General features: G+C 37.5%; 1 protein-coding gene across 1 annotated transcript in view; it reads right to left on the minus strand.

Annotated features, from left to right (window-relative positions):
- Positions 1 to 6,806: 6,806 nt before the first annotated feature.
- efcab14 (EF-hand calcium binding domain 14) overlaps positions 6,807 to 23,583 on the minus strand; it is a 168,761-nt gene continuing 151,984 nt past the window's right edge. Inside the window, exons 8-9 of the mRNA XM_028812148.2 lie at positions 10,036 to 10,092; positions 6,807 to 7,454 (exon numbers count right to left, since the gene is read on the minus strand). Coding sequence (XP_028667981.1) covers positions 7,279 to 7,454; positions 10,036 to 10,092 — 233 coding nt within the window. The 3' untranslated portion in view covers positions 6,807 to 7,278. The remainder of the gene's footprint in view (positions 7,455 to 10,035; positions 10,093 to 23,583) is intronic.

Genomic DNA, 23,583 nt, shown 5'->3' on the forward strand with positions numbered 1-23,583 from the left:
ACAATTAAAAATCAATACGTGCCGTTCGAGCTTTTAAGTATGTGAAGCACCATGCAGGAAGCACATCGCTTGACAAAACAGCCACATTTAAGCCCAGCAAGGAAGAGAGCAATGTGAAGGTAATCTTTCAGTGTTTTTTGAGGAGTGGCCGTATCTTCTAGGGGTGCAAAGAGCCCCTGTGCTCACAATATATTTGAGGAGTTTTATTTAATGCGTAATACATGCTCTGATTGGGTAGCTTCTCAGCCATCTGCCAATAGCGTCCCTTGTATGAAATCAACTGGGCAAACCAGCTGAGGAAGCATGTACCAGAAATTAAAAGACCCATTGTCCGCAGAAATCCGCGAACCAGCAAAAAATCCGCGATATATATTTAAATATGCTTACATATAAAATCCGCGATAGAGTGAAGCCGTGAAAGACGAAGCGCGATATAGCGAGGGATTACTGTACTAGCTTTACAGATAAAAATGACATACTGTTATTCTGTAAAAAATGAAAGATATTTTTCTGCATCTCATGACTGCCAGAATTAAATTCTAGCTTTTGTCCAGTCTTTAAAGCTGACAATCTGAACAATTTTTGGCTTCCCCCTCTCTCATCCCTCTGTAAAGTTCTTGAGGACGTTGTGATCTTCCAACTCACCAGCTATTTAACATCTAATACCCCAATGCAGCCCTTTTGATCTGGCTTCAGGGTGAAGCAGAGCTGTGAAACCATTCTGCTCCAAGTAACTAATGAAATACTCGTCACTCAGAGCAAATCAATATATTATGTCTATTAGTCCTTAGTGCAGCATTTGATGCTACAAACCACAACATCCTACTGCCCAAAATGGAGTGCTTCCTGGCACTGCTCTTCATTGGTTTAAATGCTATCTAACTAAAGTCGGTGGCACACGATCTCATTACCTGAGAGATGTCAGATTACATGACCAGGTATTGAAAGGCAGGACAAATTACACAGCTTTGCAATGACTTTGCAGTACACTTTCACATTTCCAACATATTGTGTGCTCACCCCTTTTTTCTGACAGCCAATAAAGTGCTGCCTGACAGAGATGGTGCTAAATGAATGATTATGGGTAAAGAGAGTTCAGCTGCAGTCTTAGCATTTTTCTTTGTTTAAGTACATAAAACAAGACACTTCAGACAGAGGAGCCTTTCTTCTACTGCAAGGTCAATAATTCCCTTATATCTAATTCCTTATAATTGCATTAAAACTCACTGGTTCTCAACTATCCACACAAACAGAGCCTTTCTCTTCATTGTAAGACAAATTATGATCTGTTGGACTTTGCCTGGGTGAGTCGCAGACTGGTGGACCAAGTGGCTGAGGATGTGTGGCTCCACTGTTACCCCCCCCATGTATTTCTCTTAATGCTCTCTGATCAGAAAGTACAGTTGTGCTTGAAAGTTTGTGAACTCTTTAGAATTTTTCTATATTTCTTCATAAATATGACCTAAAATGTCATCAGATTTTCACTCAAGTCCTAAAAGTAGATAAAGCGAAACCAGTTAAACAAATGAGACAAAAATATTATACTTGGTCATTTATTTATTGAGGAAAATGATTGAATATTACATATCTGTGAGTGGGAAAAGTATGTGAGCCTCTAGGATTAGCAGTTAGTTTGATTGAAAACACCTGACTCTAATTTCACCTTCAATGGGATGACAATCAGGTGTGAGTGGGCACCCTGTGTTATTTAAAGAACAGGGGTCTATCAAAGTCTGCTCTTCACTACACGTTTGTGGAAGTGTATCATGGCATTAACAAAGGAGATTTCTGAGGACCTCAGAAAAAGAGTTGTTGATGCTCATCAGGCTGGAAAAGGTTACAAAACCATCTCTAAAGAGTTTGGACTCCACCAATCCACAGTCAGACAGATTGTGTACAAATGGAGGAAATTCAAGACCATTGTTACCCTCCCCAGGAGTGGTCGACCAACAAAGATCACTCCAAGAGCAAGGCGTGTAATAGTCGGCGAGGTCACAAAGGACCCCAGGGTAACTCCTAAGCAACTGAAGGCCTCTCTCACATTGGCTAATGTTCTTGTTCATGAGTCCACCATCAGGAGAACACTCAACAACAATGGTGTGCATGGCAGGGTTGCAAGGTGAAAGCCACTGCTCTCCAAAAAAACATTGCTGCTCGTCTGCAGTTTGCTAAAGATCATGTGAACAAACCAGAAGGCTGTTGGAAGAATGTTTTGTGGACGGATGAGACCAAAATAGAACTTTTTGGTTTAAATGAAAAGCGTTATGTTTGGAGAAAGAAAAACACTGGATTCCAGCCTAAGAACCTTATCCCATCTGTGAAACATGGTGGTGGTAGTATTATGGTTTGGGCCTGTTTTGCTACATCTGGGCCAGGGCGGCTTGTCTTCATTAATGGAACAATGAATTCTGAATTATATCAGAGAATTCTAAAGGAAAATGTCAGGACATCTGTCCATGAACTCAATCTCAAGAGAAGGTGGGTCATGCAGCAAGACAACGACCCTAAGCACAGAAGTCCTTCTACCAAAGAATGGTTAAAGAAGAATAAAGTTAATGTTTTGGAATGGGGGTCTGCTGGAGCCAATCCCAGCCAACAAGGCAGGAACAATCCCCGAGCAGGACGCCAGCGCACTGCAGGGCGCACATACACCCACACACTAGGGACAATTGAGAATTGCCAATCCACCTAACCTGCATGTCTTTGGACTGTGGGAGGAAACCGGAGCGTCCAGAGGAAACCATCACAGACACGGGGAGAACATGCAAACTCCACACAGGGAGGACCCGGGAAGCAAACCTGGGTCTCCTAACTGCGAGGCAGCAGCGCTATCCACTGTGCCACTGTGCAGCCCTCTATGGGAAATTATGTAGTATGGAAATCTGTTATGGCAATGAAAAAGGATTTACAGTTTAGGTTAACTATTTAGATGAAGCTACTTTTTGTGTGATGTGCAGTCTGGTAGCCTCCTGCTATACAGTCAAGTCCTAAAGGCTGACATCTTTTCCCAGTAGCCAGTATAAAATTCCCCATCATCTCACCAGGTGAACTAGGCACAACCAACTCATGAACTCGATCTTGTCAGAGTACTTACCAGACAATGAGCGGGCAAAATGACAACTTCAGTCAAAGAAAATGCATGTGTTGTGCTATCACACAGAGATTCGGTAAGATTTTTTTTTAATACCAAGTACCATGAGAAAGGATGTGGTTGAGAAATGTGCCAATGCTGTCATCAAAAGATAAAATAATCAGTCGACAGAGCACAATGCTCAAGACAAAGTCAAAAATTCTCAAATGACAAGTAAAGATTAAAAGCCATCAATTTTGCAAGAAATTACTCAAGGAATCCTAATTTCAGATGATCCAAAAATGCATGTGCAGTCCCATTTATATGAGAACTCTTGTGATGTAACAAGTCATGTCTTCCTAGGGAATTCTGGGAGCGATCATCATAGCAACAGATGGTGCTATTGTTAGAAAATGGCAGCAACCATAAGACAGTGGAGGCTGGAAGAGGGGAACACCAGTGGGAACATGGGAAATCAGAGTTGCATGCAGACAAAGGAAAAGAAACAAGAATGAGTTATCTGAAACACAAAAAAGTTAAAGTCAAGAATAGGAAACAGATTTTGTTGTAAAGGGTAAATGAAATGAAGCACCATCTTAAAGAATGGCAAATTAATGACGTCACATGCACATCTGTGTCAGTGTGACTAGAAACCTTATTAACAAGAAGGGTCCGGTCATCAGAGAACACCACAAATAGCGGCTCCCATGAAAACAAAATGACATCACAAAATCTGATAAAACTAATAATCTTCATAACAGATGAATGATAACAGCATCTGTCCGAGAAAATTGCACTACTATCACATAAAGAACCTCTGTACACTGCAGTCCACAAAGTCAATCACTGAGCACGCCAGACACAGCTGTTATTTTGCTACTTTGAAAACAAGAAAATTATTTCTTCCCTTAAAGAATTCTTAGGCCATAATTGCCTAAAAATATTCAAGGCTCGTAGAAACCTTGTATAAAAGATTTTGTTGGCTGCTTAAAAAACGATTGCTTCAACGTTCAATTCAGTCGCTCTCCTATCACCACTCAGCACTGTATGCAACAACAAACAAACTGCTCTCTGTAGCTTTGCACGTGCAAACGGAAGCACAATAGAACCACTGCACGAAGGAAAGAAGGAATAATATCTTTACACTAACTGCAAAATGTGCTCTTTAAATTCTATTTTCCTCCATACTGAACGTCTTTCAGACTCATCTTTGCTTCACTTTAACATTTTAGGTGCCTTTGCCGCTTCATTTGAAGCAATTGAGTTACTATCTATCCAGAGTTTTTCTGTATTTTATAAAGCTGATTCGTTTTGGAATACCCTATTTATTGACTTGCTCATCCATTTATCTATTTTGCTCAGTTACATAGCACATAAAGAGCTGTTTGAATGTCTCCAATTCGAATGTTAAGATGAATGAGATTGTTTGAATTTGCTGCATTGAGAAAGGAAATGATGGATTGCCAGGAATCAGCAGGGATACATCAGCTCCATCAACACCCACCGAAGCCTGGTATATAAATAAATTGGATGTTGCAAGGACCGCAGTGTAGAGTACACCGTTAGGGATGGTAACATAAATATTCCAGAACAAGCACCGATCATTGACTCCACCATCGGGACTTGTTGAAAAGGCACTCTGCACATTCCACATAGCTGCTCACAGCAAGCAACTAGCAACAACAAAATGAATATACATTTTGTACCACATTTTTTACATACGTTTGGGGAGTGTTGTGCTACTGTAACATCCACGATACTTTCTGTGAAACCAAGCAGCCTAATGTTAAACCTTTTACTTATACACTGCACACCTCAGGTGAGTCTAGCTTTTATATATCTGGACATTTCTCACACGTCATATTTCAGTTCCACTTAGCCGTGCTTTTCTAATGCCTGTGATGTCAAATAATAAAACAAACCCCTTTAAGAGAAACGACACAGGGAAGAGAGCGATGATGCCCACCTCAGCACTAAAAGGCAAAATGAATTAGCCCAGCCACAATTCACTAATCTTTTTAGAAGTGATGTAAACTTTCAATGTAAATGTGAATTTCCCCTTGGGATTAATAAAGTATCTATCTATCTATCTATCTATCTATCTATCTATCTATCTATCTATCTATCTATCTATCTATCTATCTATCTATCTATCTATCTATCTTACCTGGAATAATGTATTTCATTAATACATTATTAATAAAGTATCTATCTATCTATCTATCTATCTATCTATCTATCTTGCTTACCTGGAATAATGTATTTCATTTGTTACAGTTTCACATTAATGAAAGAATGAATTACACACCTTAGAGCAGACTGAAAACAAAACAAAGGCAAGCAGTCCTTCTAGGACAGGGGTCTCCAACTCCAGTCCTGGAGAGCTACTGTGGCTGCAAGTTTTCATTCTAACTCTTTTCTTAATTAGTGACCAGTTTTTGCTGCTAATTAACTATTTCCCTTTATTTTAATTGATTTTTCTTGAGACTCTGACCGCTGAATTGATTCTTTTTTCCTTAAACGGCACCTAAACATAAATTTGATTTGAAGTTAGGCAACAGATGAGCAACTAAGTTGGGGCCTCAAACTCCAACCAACTTTACTTCCTTCAGTTTCTTAATTTGAAGCCAATTCTCGTTGCTAATTAAACCCGTTATTTAATTCCATGGCACTCATTTTACCATGTCAGACATTTCCAAAACTGTTGATTTTCTTTTTTTAAGAGCGCTGTTAAAATGTTTTGTGGACCTGAGCAGATCAACGTTACTGAGGCCTTCACCTTTCTTTATTTTCAGTTATTGTGTGATGGTTACAGGTGGTAGCACATTTTGTGTCTTAATATTGTTTGATTGCTAATTAAGGAAAAAAGAAATAATTAAGGAACCTGAGTCTTGAGTTGTGCATCAATTAAAATTAAGGCAAAGAGTTAATTAGACAGCAAAATCTGGTCACTAATTAAGAAAAGGATTAAAATGAAAACCTGCAGCCACAGTAGCCCACCAGGACTGGAGTTGGAGACCCCTGTTCTAGGAAGAGCTACATTCACGTCCGGATGTTCAGCAGCACACACTGCACTGAAACCCATCTTTAGTACTAATATTTAAAACTCCACGAAGAATTTCTTTTGCAAGTTGAGAACTATTAAAAAACAGATGGAAAAGCATATGACCAATAATGGGAAAGAGATAGTTTAAAATGCAAATGAAAAAGAAGATAAACATCAGTTTATTTTAACAGACATTTAATATTGTATACTGTGAAACATGCATGACACATTTTAATAAACTCTCTCACTTGAAGCAATTTATACAGCTGATCTCAAAATATAAATTCATATTATACAGAAAGCTATATTCAACCTATATTGTATTTACATGAGAGACAAGTATGTTCCTAAGCATTGAACAAACATTTATGTAAAATACCTGGAACAACGCTCAGTGCATTTCTAAATACCATTTGCGTCAGAATGAATGAAACAGTAAAGAAACAGATCTGCCTTGCAAATTATACCCTGTTAAAATTACAGTTAAAAATGCATATGTACTGACAAAGGCAGGGTAACGTTTATTGCTAAATTACTTTTAATTTCTGTTAAAATACTTTATGTCAAAAAACTTAAATAATTTAAGGTATGAATAGCCCTTTCTGGTTTTGACTCTGTAAAGGCAAATCATGTGAATCTTTCAAAACAATGCAGTGGGAGTACATAAATATTTTTTATTAATATGAATGATTGTTTTTTTTTGTTTTATTGCTTCCAGATTGATCTGGCCCAGGTTGTTATAACCAGTGACTTGCCTACATTCATTTATTGTTAGACATTTAAAAATATTATACTCTTTTCTTTTTTTTTCTCTCCACAACTTGTTTTCCAATATATCGTATTTTTCTACTGCCATAGCTGGTTTGTGGTTTGAATTAAAAAAAAAGTTACATTATAGCATGTTCCCATATTCCAAAAGACATGTTAATATTTTAATAAACATGACCACTGGCCCCCATTTTAAATAAAAGTAGTTAAATGAAGGTAAAATATGTACCTTTTGGTTTGTTCCATAATGCATAAGAATGTAAAATGCAAAATTGAATGGAAAGCAACTAAGCTACATTTTTAATGGCTGTTAAACTGTACTTGAAAAGTGCAACATCAGCAGGGAAGATTTCATTATTCTATAATATTTAACATGACTTTCCACTTACAAAAACTACAATCCTAAAGCTGCTTTCAGCTCAGAAAGTGAATACTGTTCATTTCCATCAACGTCAAAATGCTGAAGTTCTTCCATCTCAGGTATTGATGTACCAAAGTGATTCTTCAAATTTTCATATGAAATAGATCCACTGGAATCTAAGTCTACTGTCTGAAACAGATTAGTCAAGTCTGCAGTACAAAGAGAAACACAAAATAAATAGACAATGCTGCAACAAAAATATTACCTTCATACAGTAGCCAAAAAGATGGAAATTGGGGTGAATGGAGAATGGTAGACTGAGAGATTCCTCAACATTGATTTATAACTACAGATAGTGCTTTGTCTTAAGGGGAAATTTAGCTTTTACAGACGCTCCCCAGAAACAGTTTTACAACAAACTCAAACAACAACACACCTAAAACACACACAAGAAGAAAACACTTCTGGATTGGCCAATGATAAGAAAGTAGTCACGGTGAGGCATTATAAAGGCATATTGCAGCTAGTATGAAAGAGTCCTTATGCTGAAAAAAATCATTGGCTGTAAGTACTCAGTGTTAGTGTGTCACAGAGAGAATGTGCAGCATTGTTCATAGTAGCCATTTTTGTGTTCATCCTCCACTCCAATGTTACCTGCAGCGGGGTGAGAATGTGTTCGATAACTAAGCCTGCCTTCTTAATCAGATTGTTGATTCGATTGGCCTGTCTTGAAGTTATTTTACTGGCTCAGCACACCAAGGTCTAGAAAACTGCACCAACCCTCACAGAATTATAGAATATGAGTAAGATGTCACTGCCCACATTCTTATATAGTACCTCAGTGTTTACTAGACCGCACCAGCTTATAACCCCCAGGTACTTGTAGTGGTGTAACACCACCACACCCACTCCCTGATTACTAACTGAGCGTAGAGCTCTTTAGTGCAGAGAAAGTCACTAACCAGTTCCATGGTTTTGCTGATGATGCAGACAATTTTTTCTGTTTGCATCAAGAATCAAAGTTCCCCAACATTCCCCGTTAGTGTAGAATTATTGAAGAATTTCTGCAAGGGATATAACCTGATGTTATATTTATAGTCCTAGATATACAGAGTGAACAGAAGAGGTGACAGGACTGTTGTTGTGACACTCCATTATTGTTCACATCCAAATCGGAGACACAGTCCTTGAGTCTCACAAACTATGGTCTGTTGGACAGAGAATCCATTATCTAAGATGTTATTGACTCATCCACCTAAATATCCCTGAGCCTACCCCTCAAGGGGGATTCCTGGATGGTACTGAAAACATTGGATACATCAAAAAACATAATCCTCAGAGTGCTAGCTTTGTCCAGATGGGAATAAGCCTTGTGAAGCAGACAGACAACTGCATCTGCCACTCCAGTCTTGACCAGATAGGCAAACTACAGTGGGTCCCAGTGGTCTACCACAAGAGGACTTGTATAGTCTAAGATCAGCTCCTCATAGGTCTTAAAAGATGTGTGACACTGGTCCACAGACTTTAGGTGAAAAAGTGATTGCTTTCTTTGCAAATGGAACAATACAGGATTATCTTCCATAGCGGCAAAACTTTCTGGAGGCTTCTTGATAGACTGAACAGGTAATAGAGGATACCACAAAGTTGGTCAGCACAGGCTTTTAGGTACTTAAGGCCTAACTCCATCTGGTCCCATAGCTTTTCTTCTACGTAGCCTCCTCAGTTGTCTCCTATCACAGTATGGATAGCCTATACTGATGATCAGAGGTGGTTTTATCATTAGCCATGCCAGTTGAAGTGGTATGAGTAAAATACGTACACAGAGTAATTGATGCAACATAGATCATGTGGCAGGACTGGCTACCGGAAGAAGATGGCGGTGGGAGGGAGTGGACCTGGAGAGGTGAAACAGAGTCAATCTGGTAAAGAATGTGTTCAGGATATTCGTTCTGTTCAAGTTCCCTTCCAGCACCTGAGCCCTAGACTGCTCGAGTCCAATAATAATGCCCATCCAGAACATTAATCACGTTATTCTGAATTTGTTCTCTATTTTAGCTCCGTAAATGTCCTTCCCTTCCGTCAGCTTTTTTCTTCACTGCTCTCCACCTTCAGAGCCTCTATCACCAGATTTGAAAGCTCTTTTCTTATCATTAAGCAGACTTTTAGCTGCTTAATAATCAAGGACTTGCTGTTTTCATAGCTGCGTACTGTTTTTGAAGGTACAATAGTTTTAACAAAAAATATAGTTGCAAATTATGCCTTGTAAACTCTTTGGTTTTATATCAATGTTTAAAACAACAGTAGACTAAAGAATTGCAAAATGCTTTGCTATGGTTTTGTAGTCCACTCAAGACAGATGAGATTACAACACTCTTCATGCTGAAGGTATTCTGAGGTCAGTTTTGTTTGTGGCATAATGCATTACACTAGCCCGAATAATAAAGACAAAACTGACGAGGTCTCTTAATTTAATATACTTTGAGAAAGATTTGTCCTGGTGATTGTCTCTTTGATTGGCTAACTTGTTAGTTTTCTAGAATGACCCCTCCAATGACAAAGTTAAATAATTTTACATGTGATTTTAATTCTTATATACATCATCTTTTTTCTATTGTATGCATCAATTCATATAAATGACACTTTCAATTTGTGGACATAAACCCTTTATTTCTATGAATGAATGACACATTTTCATCAGAGAATGATTTCTTTAGGTAAAAAAAAAAAACATGTACAGTATGGGACCACGTGCTTTCAAACTGTATTGTATGCTGTATTTTAAAAATTTACCTTTCATACTATTTATACCAGGGAAAGCCAAATGTCTTGAATTCACATCTCCGGTACCTGTATGAAAGGAAAAAGCATACTCACAGATAACTGGATTAGACAGAAAATCTCATTAATTTTAATTCTACACTGCATCAGATATTTACTGTGACTATTAAAACTTAATAATCCATCTGTCCATTTTCTATATGCACAGTTTCATAGCGTATCCCTGCTACAAAAGATACAAGGCAGAAACTTAATAATCACCTTTCTCAAATGATCATATTTCAATACTAGTACCACGTTATTCTTTTTGACATCACTGTAACACGTTACTTTCATCTGTACCTGGGGGAAATTGGCATCACAGTATCAGGAAAATCTTAATTGACAATCAAAAAAGCATACATGTATTATATATATATATATATATATATATATTGTGGATGGCTGGGGGCTGTGTCCAGCCGCGACGCCTGGAATGACCAGGAGAGGAATTGTGCCTCTCCCGGACCACGAGAGGGCAGCTGCCTTAGTTGGTATGGGGGCCACGGGAATTGAGCATGGAAGCTCAACCCTATAGGGGTCTGTGGCAGCGCCAGGGGGTGCCCAGTCGATTAAGGATCCCTGGACACCAGCACTTCCACCACACCCGGAGGTGCTGGCGGAAGGAATACCAGGGACCCCCGGAGTGCTTCCAGGTGCTCATGCGGCACTTCCGCCACACCAGGAAGTGCAGCAGGAAGTTCATCAGAGGGCACCTGGAGCATGTCTGGGTGGGAATACAAGTGGCCGTCTCCCTCCAGTCATCAGCCGGAGTCGGGAGGAAGAGGACAAAGCTCGGGAGAGAGGAAAAGAGGCAGTGGAAGAAAGGAAGGCGCATTAAAAAGCCCAGACTTGAGGGTGATTGGTGCAGGGGCACTGTGCGCGTGTGGGACACCAGTAAATAGCTGTAACTAAACATGTGTGTTGGATCCATCGGTGTCTACCTGTCTGTGTCCAGGGCTGGACTTCCACAATATATATTATATAAAAAAAAAAAAAACTTGGGACGAGACAAGACGTGACTTTTTCAGAGAGATACTTTCATGTCCCGTCAGACGAGACTTTGTGCCAAGAGATTTAACACATCCAGGGCAGGAAATAAAAGACACAGAGTAGATGACAAAGTAGAACATTGTAAAGAGGATTAAAAACGTTAGTGCAATACACATGCAGAGCAGGTTAGAGATAATGAAAATACGAAAATATGAAAGCCTCAAAAAAAATGATAGTAAAGATCGAATTAGCGCAAACAAATGGAAATTACTACTCGGTGAAATAACAGAACAGCGAAAAGAGATCGAATATATTGTTCCGATTTAAACTTTACATCGGAGACTTGTAGATTGGCTAATTCGTGTTGCCATCAAGGAAAAGTAGTGTTTGTTCCCAATGAAGAGGAGTATACGCGAGAATTAAAAGATTTGTTGTTTGCTGAAAGTCAAATCCACATATGAGAGCGGCAGAGACGTGAAATAGTGTATATATACAGTATATATATATATATATATATATATATATATATATATATATATATATATATATATATATATATATATATATATATATACATACACATATACATATACATATATACAGTTGACCCTTGATATACGACCGGCCTGACATGCGAACAACTTGATTTACGACCAAAATTTTTGTTTTGATTTACGACCAACATCTTGCGTTACGACCCGAATGCGGTTATGTGTATCTGCTTGCGCGATTGTAAACAAACAGCCGAGAGTGTTTGTAAGCGTCAGTCGGAGCCCAGATACATGTGTTTGTGGACGTAATTTCAGTCAGTGCAGTGATTTATATAATTTTTTTCGATAATTGCTAAGGAAGGAAGAGAAGGTAACAAAGGTAAAGAAAGCGATCACAATCGAAACGAAGAAGGAAATTGTGTGGAAATATGAGAGTGGTGTTCGTGTGACCGATCTCGCTAATATGTACAGCATGTCGAAATCCACCATCTCGACAATTTTACAAAGAAAAGATTTGTATAAGGAGGCTCCTTCTAAACAATAACCACCTTCCATTTCATTCTCCTCATCCTCCCTTTCTGCAGCCCAAAGATGTCAAATTAAATGGTGAGTACAGTATGAAATTGTTGTTTCTGGTAGGCTAGGCACTTTTTATAACTTTTTGGTTAGTACATTCGAAAAATTATTGGTGTTTTGGTAAATTATGCACATTATACAACCCTTATTTATTATGAATAGGTTAAGTAAGTGTTGCTGTGGGCGGTTCGGAACGCATTATGGGTATTTCCATTATTTCTTATGGTAAAAATAGTCTTGACTTACAACCAACTTGAGTTACAACCAGCCCTTGCGAACGAATTGAGTTCGTAAGTCAAGGGTCCACTGTAATATAGTAAAGTCCTACACATCAAATGTTATGAACCTAGAAAAGCTTGCATTATACTAAATTCTCAGTTCATATATACCAAACATTTTTTTTTATCTACTGCACTACATACAGTATACTGTATGTAGTGCCACATCCAATACAATACAATCCAGTTGCTTTGGATATCTATTAATTTATTTCCTGAACTCACTTCAATATTAGGGTCTCAACTATAAAGGCAGCTTCCGGAATAAGGAAGGAAACAACCCTGGATGGACACAAGTCCATTCCAGAACAAATTTTCAAACACTCACACACATTCATATTAGGAAAACGTACACAAGCCAATCTTAACACATATATCCTTAGGATGTGGGAGGAAAAGCACAGTATGTCTATATTATAATTACAATTCACAAAGAACTGCTGATGGATGTTATAGAAGGGAATTTAAAAAAGTCAAAGTGAGACAGAAGTTTACACTGACTTTATCCTCAAATGTAAAAAAGTCTATCTTAAAATATGAGATTAAAATACTAATAATTTTATTAATAAAATAATAATAACCGCAATTAGAGATAATCCATCTACTTTGTGAAATTTCTTATTACAGGACACAAAGGAAGAAAACATCTTAGAAAGGACGCCAGTTCATTGCTAGGCATCACTCACTTATACCAGGCCAATTCAGAGCCCTTTAATATCATCCTTTACTTTATTATAGCAGTCGCAAAGACCAAAGCCAAGCTATCTAATGAATAATAATAATTAAATGCAGACCTAGAGCTCTTATTACAAAAATAATTGGCATGAAAAGTGGCAGCCACTGTGATTATCAAGCCTGTAAAGCCATACCTTAAACTACTCTCTCTATAGTGAATGTGTTTGCTCAAATTATTACACATATCCTGAAATACATTTATAAGATACTGTGTCTACAAAATACTGCAAGTTGCAACGTTTTTCATATTTCATGAGCATCTTAGAAATTTAGGAGTGTTTTGTGAAAGGAAAGAAAATGACTAATATATTAATGGAATACAATGGCAAATCTGTTAATAATCCAAAAAACATTTCACCCCAGCTGTCTACCTATAAAACAACTTCACTACAGTTAGTCAGACTTTATTGAAGTGCACTCACTACTGGATGCATCTACTTTAAATTATCTACAGTATCCAATTTTTGCACAAAGTGGTTGCAAATGTGCCCCCTTAACACAGAGGGATGCTGGGTCAGTAGCATGAGGACAAGAGATGCCAACAGACATAAGCTGATAAGCTGGTCATGTTCTCATAACTAGCCTTTGACTGGAAGCTGTGGCAGAAAGAAAAATATTGCCTAAGGTGCTGGCTGTCATGAACAATGTCATAATGCCACTGCACAATGATAATTCAATCATTATCGGTGGTGTTTTTTACCAGCTGCTACTAAATATTACAACTTAACATTCTATGTTGCTTTCTGCCATTTTACCATGTTAATTTAACTTCTCTCTCTCACTCTGTCATGGAGTGCAGTCTGTGTTTTGTGGGTTGTCTGCTGCAACATTGCAACGGGATCAATAAAGTAGGTATGTACCTCTTTATGTATCTTGTATGTGCTGATGGAATTTGCCACAATTAATGTTTTTTGCTATGTACAGTATATACAGTTTAGGTATATTTAATACAAACTGAACTGCATTCCAAGAGAGTGAATTCTTTAAATTAATGTGTGTGCAGTGTAAAGTAAAGGATCAGCTACCTAAAGATAGGCAAATAGTAATGAAGAATTGCCTTCTCAGATGGTACAGCTGCTTCACTTAATACCCTGCAAACAAGTGTGACCATTTTGAACATTATTTGCAGATGTTTGCATCATATATAATGTATGTAGGTTAGACGGTCAGAAGACAGATACTGAATGACTCTGGGTAAAATGTTGTATCTGGAGTTGTGTAATATCTGCTTAATGCAATTTCTTTGCTTTTTATTTCCAAAAAAATTACTGCTTGTGAATTAAGCAGCAAACATCAAATTTCTCCCAAAACTCTGAATGGAAGTGAAAGTGATGACAGCTAAATGGGCCATCACAAATGATACATCAGAAAACTCCAATAGCACATGTATGCAGCACAAGGATTTAACATAAGGCAAGCACCATGGCGTGTTTCTCCTGTACCTTTTCACATCATTTTAGGTCAAGACTAATAGTACCCTTGTTACCATTTACCTAGATATTGCTTTCCTACTCCTATCTTCACTGTATGTAATGACCTAAATGTGTCACTATTGTAACCATAACCTCTTTTATTTTTTTTAACTGTTAAGATAATAAAAATCAAGAACATGAATATCATACAAGTTCAGAATGAAAGAAAAAAAAAAACTATAAAGTGCATTAGTTAGTTGCAGTCATAAGGAATTTGAAATTAGTATGGCAAATATTGCAGGACAGGCCCTTCAGAAACACTTGGGGGATTTTGAATTGCTCCGGTTGTAACCAACGATCAAGTTCAAGTTTATTCTTATTCATACATAGTGCAATGAAATTCTCAGTTGCTCATCTTCTCAGAATAGTGACAGTAATACAATACCATCACGACACATACAGTACACATAACCAAATAGAATAAATATAAAGAATTCCACATACTTGTACAATATACTGTATATATTCTTCTTCTTTCTGCTGCTCCCGTTAAGGGTTGCCACAGCAGATCATCTTTTCCATAATAGATAACCATTATATAAATACATAAATAAATACTTATTCACCTTATTTAAAGGGTAAGTGCCTGTTTGTCCATCTGGTTGTTATGTTTCCGTCATTCCAAAAGATGGTAAATCACAAACATTTTTAGTAATAAAATGCATTGCATTTGTCATTCCAACGGATGGCACATCACAAACATTAACATGCTACTTTTATGAATACCATACCAATCTAAATTGAATAGAGACATATGCATTGCATTTGTGTACTGCAAACATTAACTGAGATCTTCGTTGATTACTTATATTTCAACCTGTCTTAGATGGGTAGTAGAGCTAGTTTTTATTAAGTTTGCAAAAATTTCTAAAATTTTGTTTTTGCTTTGTCATTCTGGGATAAGGAATGTTGCTTGATGAGGGAAAAAATGAATTTAAGTGATTTTAGAATAAGGCTGCAACGTAACAAAATGTGTAAAAAGTGAAGTGACAGGAATACTGTATATATAGACATATGCAAGAACACATACTATCAGCACTATAACATTATCAGAGCTAATAACTGCATACTATTAATATATTCCTTTTTCAGAATATAAAACAGGCATCACCAAGGACTTGAAAAACTACTCTAAGTAAAGACAGAAAGGATAAATAGATACTTACATTTTCTTTATATGATAACATTTCCTATAATGAGCAGGAACTTTCCACATAGTGAAAATAGTGATTTTGTGAAATAAAAATGGCCCTTGAATATTCCATATTCCATTTCTATTTGCAACACATTGCAGAGTGGATAAGTTTTGCATGATAAATCAGAAAGCCCATCTTATTTTGAAAACATGAGGCTGGGTACTCACTATCGGCTAACTATGCAGAAATGCTTGGAATATGTAGCAAATATGCCATGGTTTATTAGTTATCATATTAAAGGCATCTAAAATCACAAGCAGAGACACAACTGTGAAGTAACGATCAGTAGAATCTTTTTATTTAAGGTATTAATTACAGTGATCAGTCACTGTAATTCTTGACAAAATATATAAAGTATGTATTGCACTTCTGAAGTATTGGTTGGATCTTCACCTATTTGTCAACATCTAAACATCCATCCATACCTATTGAGTTCATGCCAGGGTAATGGGGGAACTAAAGCCCATCCCAACAGCATTAAGCACAGGACAGTAATCAGTTCAGGGTGAGATGCACGTGTATGTCAACACACTGTTATTTATACAACCACACTCACTCATATCAGGATAATTAACAGTTGTCAGTTAGTACACTCAAACATCTTTGGGTTACCTAGAAATGTTAAACTAGAGTACTGTACTTAGGGGAAAAAGCCAAACAAACTCTATACCACCAATAACCAAGCCAGGATATCAAACCAGAACTAAACAGTGCTAACCTAAAAATGTATTACTCTTAACCAGACTTGCTTAAGTTTGCCTTGTAGTTGCAGTGAGAGGGAGCCTTATTCTGACAGATTTAAGCAAAAGGCAGGAACCAAACCTAAACAGAGTGACAGTCTGTTATGGGGCACACTCAAATTTATTCCCATGGGTAAATGTTGAAAAGCCAGTCTTTTTAGCAGGCATGCGTTTAGGACGTGCAGGGAAACCAGTGTTTTGGTCAACGTTATATGCACAATTGGCAAGAAAACACAATGTGGCTTATCACTTTATTCCATGGGGATTAGTGGCTACCTTAGTTCAATTCATTTCATTTTTGTACAGAAATTTGCTTCCAAGTAGTGTCAGAATGTTGGAAAGAAGATACATTTGTTTCCTTTTTTGAGAAAAGATAACAAATGAAATCAGTTAACATTATAGTTTAGGTACCGCAAAAAGCATCTTTTATTGATTTATTTTTATGTAACAAAACTTAAAAAAAAAAATGTTTCTTTAACACATAATTACAGTTATATTGCGTCAGTAAATATGTTATTTATCTCTGTGCAGTGTGCTGGTAAAATTACTTGTGAATATATGGGTTTCACAGGACTTATTCAGAAATATGTAATATCAAGAGATACAGTACATGTAGCATTTAAGCCTCATTTAAGCCACATCTAACCATTCCAAAGTGAAGTTATTTTAATATTGCACAAATGAATAGCCACTTACTTTACTGATGTTTTATAAGTGTCACTAACACTAAAAGAAGCCTTTGTAATGGTATTGTTACATAAAATTAATAGATGCATTTTTGCAGTACCTAAAGTGATACCAATCTATCTAATCATAAATCCACATACCCATTCATTTTCTGAACCTGTTTGGTACACTGCATAATCACAGGGAGCCAGGGCCTATCTCAGCATCACTGGATACAAAAAGTAACCCATACTGGATGTGATGCCATTCTGTTCACCTATACAGGCCAAGTTTGTGTAACCAGTTAATTTATTCTATGTCTTTAGGACATATAGAAAGAAAACAAAATGCAAACATGAGAAGAATGTGCAAACTCCACCCTGAAAGTGTTCGGACATAAGTTTGAATCTGGACATAATTTATAAGTATGAATCAATGCATCATGTGCAGTTCACTGGTAATCTCTCTATTATTAAAAAAAAAAATAAAACTTTGGACGAGACGAGACTTTTGGGCGACAAGATGTGATCTTTTGAAGAGAGACAATTTTACATCCCGTGACATGGTCAATTCACGCCATACTGTCACGCCATACTGACATCCACGTCAGACAGATTTGAAGAGAGACAGAGAGACACTTTCACGTCCCACGACACGAATAAGCGTAGAACAAAGAGCAACTTTAAAAAAAACTGATAAGTTAATGATGACATGTCCACGACTAAACGAAGCAGAAAGAGCAGCTTGAGTAAAAAGAAACACAAAAGCGATGGATATCGCTAACTGACTTTTACGTTCCGTGAGAATGTTGGCGCAGTACACATGCAGAGCAGGTTAGAGATAATGGAAGTATGAAAATTCTAAAGTCTCAAAAAAAAAAAAAAAAAAAAGGATAGTAAAGATCGCAGTAGTGCAAATAAATGGAAATTATTACTCAGTGAAATAATGGAACAGCGAAAAGAGATCGAATATATTGTTCTGATTTAAACTTTAAGTTGGAGACTTGTAGATCGTCTAATTCGTGTTGCCAGCGAGAATGAAAAGATTCCAAAAACGTTGGTACGGTATGAAGTCCCGTGAGAAGGAGACTTTTAACATGAGATTCTTTCAAGTCACGCCCTACTTACAACTGTTTTCAAACAAGACCACAATCATCTAAACACAGTCATGTGAATGCTTTTGCCAGACACATTCCTGCGCTCTCAGCTTTTACAAATTTTATCAGGACAATAATTTTATACATTCTAGATGACACGTCAATGACTAAGCTAAGAAGAAAAAGCATGGACAAACACTCGAAAAAGTCGTTTTATTTATTAGAGAGAAAGAAACGATCTTCACTTACTGGCAATTATACGTTGAGTTGTCACATTGTAAGTCCAAACACGGAATCAAAATTCAATGTGATCTTGAAGAAAAGTTAATTCCATATATTGTTTTTATTAAAGTTTTAAAGTAAAAATGAAAATAATGCATATGTAACAATTCCCCTGAAAATAACAATCTCTTTAAATTGTATATCCGGTTAACCAAACCCGGGGGTGGGCGAGTATATAAATATAAAAAACTGTTGGCAGTGGTTAGAGAGGGGTGTAGAATTGTGAAGGGTTGCACGATTGGTAAGTGGCAGACACTGGTAGACACTGGAAGCCTTGGTGCGATGGAAGCAAACCTGTCAGGTGCAATAGAGTAACAGCAAGGGGCTCCCTTAAAGGAAACATGGTGATGGAGATAACCCAGCAAACAGGTTAGGTGTGTCTGATGCCCATCTTCCTGTAAAAGTAAGTGGCCAGGCATACACATCTAAGGTTTCGTCGATCAGTGCATGTGGAAACAAAAATGACAAATGAAGCTTACAGAATTTTCATTTAATTGAATAATTAAGACTTTTTTCTATTAAATCAAATTCCTTATGATCAGTTTTATCAAGAATGAACAAAAATATGAATTAACATACTGTAGTAATCAAACACTTGATCACTTAGTTCAGTCTTGATTAAAATGACGTTTACATTATTTCTGTAAACATATTCTTGTAAGGCACTATAATGGTCAACAGTTTTTATCTCTCAATGTAAAACTTGACATCTTTATTTCTTAATAAGTAATAATTTGTTATTTCCCAATAAAATAACAAACTTAACTTCAATACAATCCTGAGGTAAGACAGACTATAATGCAATATTAAATAACACACATTTTTGATACAGATCGGATGGTCTCTGTGTCTGGTTCAAATTGGGCAGGGGTTGGGGGAAAACTGAGTAGTGAAACTGACAACATGCCCCAAGATCTCAACAGTGTTCCCAGGTGTGGATAGTGGGAACAAATTTATGGTAAGACTAGAGATGACCGACAGAATGCCAGTACTCCAATGTCCAGGTGCTGACAGATAAAACCCAGTTCTTCACTGTAAGAAACAGAACTGTGCTGAAACTTCAAGGAAGCAGACAATGTGGTGGCTGCCGAGTAGAACAATGGAAAAAAGGGCAATGTAACATGTAGAAAGAGAGACAGGACATGTCATATCTCAGCCAGGGATCCTCTCCTGGTAGGAGTTCTAATTCTAATACTTTAATTTAGGTTCTAATTCATGTTTAATGTCTCTTTTGTTCATTACCGATTCTTGTATTTATGTTGATTATATCATTTTTTATTCTTGATTTTGTCTATGTATGTAAGCTGCCTTTGTTATGTTCCTTGTGATTTGTGGGTGGTCCACAAGAGGCAAAGCCACTTGCCAATCACTGCCCTCCTCCGTATAAATCCACAGGGTCTTCTGCAGTTCCTGTTGGTTCATTTCAAATACAGACAGCAGTGGTGAGTTCTTGCACGTTTTATAAAGTCAATGTGCTTTGTGACTTTCTAGTTTTTTTTGACCTCCTGCTTTGTATTTTGACCTTGCTATTGGAATCTTTATTGGGATTGTTTGATTTGGATTGCCTTCTTGTTACAAGTAATTACATTTTTCCTTTGAGCTCCATGAAGCTTCATTGATGAGAACATTTTTTTGTGAAGAATAAACCTATTATTTTATAAAGATTCTAAGAGGCCCTTTTTGTACCTAGTCTGGGTTGTTAGTGGGATTTCCCCCTCTAGTGGAGATTTCTAGAAGTTCTTTTGGGACTTGTATACTAAGGAACTCCTGATTTACAACAGAACATGAGAAAGAAAATGCTTTTAAAGGTCTATGGAGCTGATGTAGTAGAAGGGGTACATTTCTGTGAAGGGAGGCCCAGAGGGATAACAGGGTTTCGGATGTGCTCTGTTCTTTTGTACATTTTTAAATAAAATGACCACACCTATTCTGATACATTTTTGACTCTTTGGCATTATTCCCAGTGTGGAAGGATGCCAGGGGGTGCTCTCTATTCACACAGAAAGAACAAACAGGCCGCTCAATTCATGCAGATGTCTAGAGAGATTTGGCCTCTCCCGTGATAATTTCTCAAATCATCAGCTATAATTTTTATTCTACTGATCATACTAATGTGGCCTGAAGAAACACATTCAGCAACAACTGCTTTAATATCAGTAGCAACAGATTAAAATGACTTACCTCCAACTGTATGAAATATAACTGATTGCTAGTTTTTGCATTTGCCATCTGACTGTTAGTTCTGTACTTTTAATAATCATGTCATCAGGAAGACATTTTTCTTATTTGCAACATTACTCCGTTTGAGCAATTTGTTTGTGCAAGCAAAGCAAACAATAGGTTATAATCTTTGCCAGAATAAAGACAAGTCAAAAACAGGATAATGCTGGGATTAGGTATTGGGTTGAAGACCTTGTTAATTTATATAAGCAATTAATATTAAAAATAACAGATTAGTCAGATTGGTGGATGCCAACACATTGGGCAGATTAGCAGTTACCCTTGAAGCAGCTAAATCAATACAGATGGAGCTGGACAGAACTCAGAATTGGGAAGATGCAAGATAAATTAAGTGAGATACAAACAAATGAAAAGTTTTATTGTAGGGGAAATCTGAAGTTAGAAACTATACCCTAAAAAAAAGTAAAACAAAAACTGATGTCTTGATGGACCCATCATAGTCCTGAGATAAATAAAAAGGTCAATAAAAAGTTGGCTTATATAGTGACCATGATGGATGGGGTAAAGGATTTATGTTTAGGGCATATAACACAATTCTAACGGCACACCTGGAATACTGTGAGCAGTACAGGATTCTACATTGCAAGAAAGACAAAACAGCACCAAAAAAAAGAGAGAGAAAGGCTACTGTATTCAAAGATTTTTAATTACTTATTATTAAGGCAGAAGGTTAGGCAATAATTTCAGAAACAAGGAGGAAAGCAACAATAATTTACATTATTAAAAGAAAAAGGATGATGTTCGCTGTTAAATAAATTGTTTAGGTGAATCTGATATGGTTGGGTTTCTGTTAATAGCTTTAAATTCAGCTTCTGACATCATAAACTGGGAAGTGCACGAAAAACACACCAAAATCCAATTTTTAAATGAAATAATCCTTACTTTGATTAACAAAAACGTGTGCAAATTTCTATGAGCTTGTAGGAAAAATATCTCTCACCAAATAAAATCATAACAGAACCAGTTTGGTTCATCATTAAAAAATGTGGAGCAATCACGTGATGTTGATGGGTGACAGCTGCATTTTGAGTCCACACTTCGCTTCCACACGCCAAAAATCACTAGAACTCCACCTTATCTCCTTCAGATGTATTGATATTTGTAAAATCTACAATTAAACTCTTATGTGTGCTTTTTACAATGCTGCCACTCAGCGTGCATCTCGCTATGTAGGCTTTGCCAAATAAAACAGAAGGAAATGGGCTGGGGGGGGACAGCCACTTCAAGCAGACAAATGAGCAGGAAACGCATCCTCACCTCGAGAAAATAGGAGCAATAATCTCAGATGAAATGTATTTCCGCTTTACTTTTGCCGTCCCAAGCATGCCTCAGAAATGCATAAGGCACATTTTCTTAAATCGAAATCTTTGCTAAATCAAAGAGGACATATTTGGAAAGGTTTGAGGCTTTTCTTTTTAATATTACTTCAGCACTCTTCACCTCCATTGCAAAGTTCAAGAGTGGGCTAGTTATTTACTTAAATTTATAAAATAGGCTTCACTTTAGAACACAACTTCATGTAGCAAACTAATGGAAACCATGATTACGAAAGAATAACTTGAGCCTGCCTGCACTCTCTCTCTCTCTCTCATCAGCACATGAGCCTGCCTGCTCTCTCTCTCTAATCAGCACCCGAGCCTGCCTGCTCTCTCTCTCTCTCTCTCATCAGCACACTAGCCTGCCTGCTCTCTCTCTCTCTCATCAGCACACGAGCCTGCCTGCTCTCTCTCTCTCTCATCAGCACACGAGCCTGCCTGCTCTCTCTCTCTCTCTCATCAGCACACGAGCCTGCCTGCTCTCTCTCTCTCTCATCAGCACACGAGCCTGCCTGCTCTCTCTCTCTCTCATCAGCACACGAGCCTGCCTGCTCTCTCTCTCTCTCATCAGCACACGAGCCTGCCTGCTCTCTCTCTCTCTCATCAGCACACGAGCCTGCCTGCTCTCTCTCTCTCTCTCTCTTACATTGCAGCAGTTCAGCAGTTCACGTTTGACCGAGAACAATGCAACATGTGCGGAAATCATCAGCGCGCACAAACCGAAAGGGAAACTGGCTTGTTCGTATACCGAGTGTGTGGTCGTGAACCGAGGCAAAAGTTTGGCAAAGTTTTTGGTCGTAAACCGAGTTGTACGTGTACCGAGGTGTTCGTGAACCGAGGTTCCACTGTACTTCATTACTTTTTAAGAGGTATTACTAGGCACTCGGCTGAATTAACTCTTTGCACAATAGCAGCACTTCATAGGTCACTCTCACACATAATGAACAAGGCCAGACTCACTAATGAACCTAATCTGAGTGTGTTTCTACTCATAAAGACGGGAAGAATGTCAAAATTGACACACACATGGGCTAGGTCCGGGTTTGGACTCTGGAGCCATGAGATTGCCTTGCCTACATTTCTAAGATTCCAGAGTGTGACGTGTATTCCATTACATAGCATGCAGGATTATAGTAAAATCTATATTAACAATGTAAAAGTTGCAGTGAAGCACTGATCATCATATTTCAGGGTCTGAAATATTGGTATTTGTCCTTTATCATGGTTAAATGAGCAGCATCAGTTGAAGATGGAATTAAAGCTATGATATTAATTTCATATATTCATCCCACAATTCTAAATGCCACACTGAGAATAATTCCGAATCCATTTCTAGTGGAAAGAGCTAACAAGATAAACAGTTAAATGGTTTACAATACCTCCTGCTGTAACATGTAAGATTTACCTTTTTCTTTTCGCACAAGCAGCACAGTAGGCAT

The sequence above is a fragment of the Erpetoichthys calabaricus genome, chromosome 10 (assembly GCF_900747795.2).
Source record: "Erpetoichthys calabaricus chromosome 10, fErpCal1.3, whole genome shotgun sequence".
NCBI lineage: Eukaryota > Metazoa > Chordata > Cladistia > Polypteriformes > Polypteridae > Erpetoichthys > Erpetoichthys calabaricus.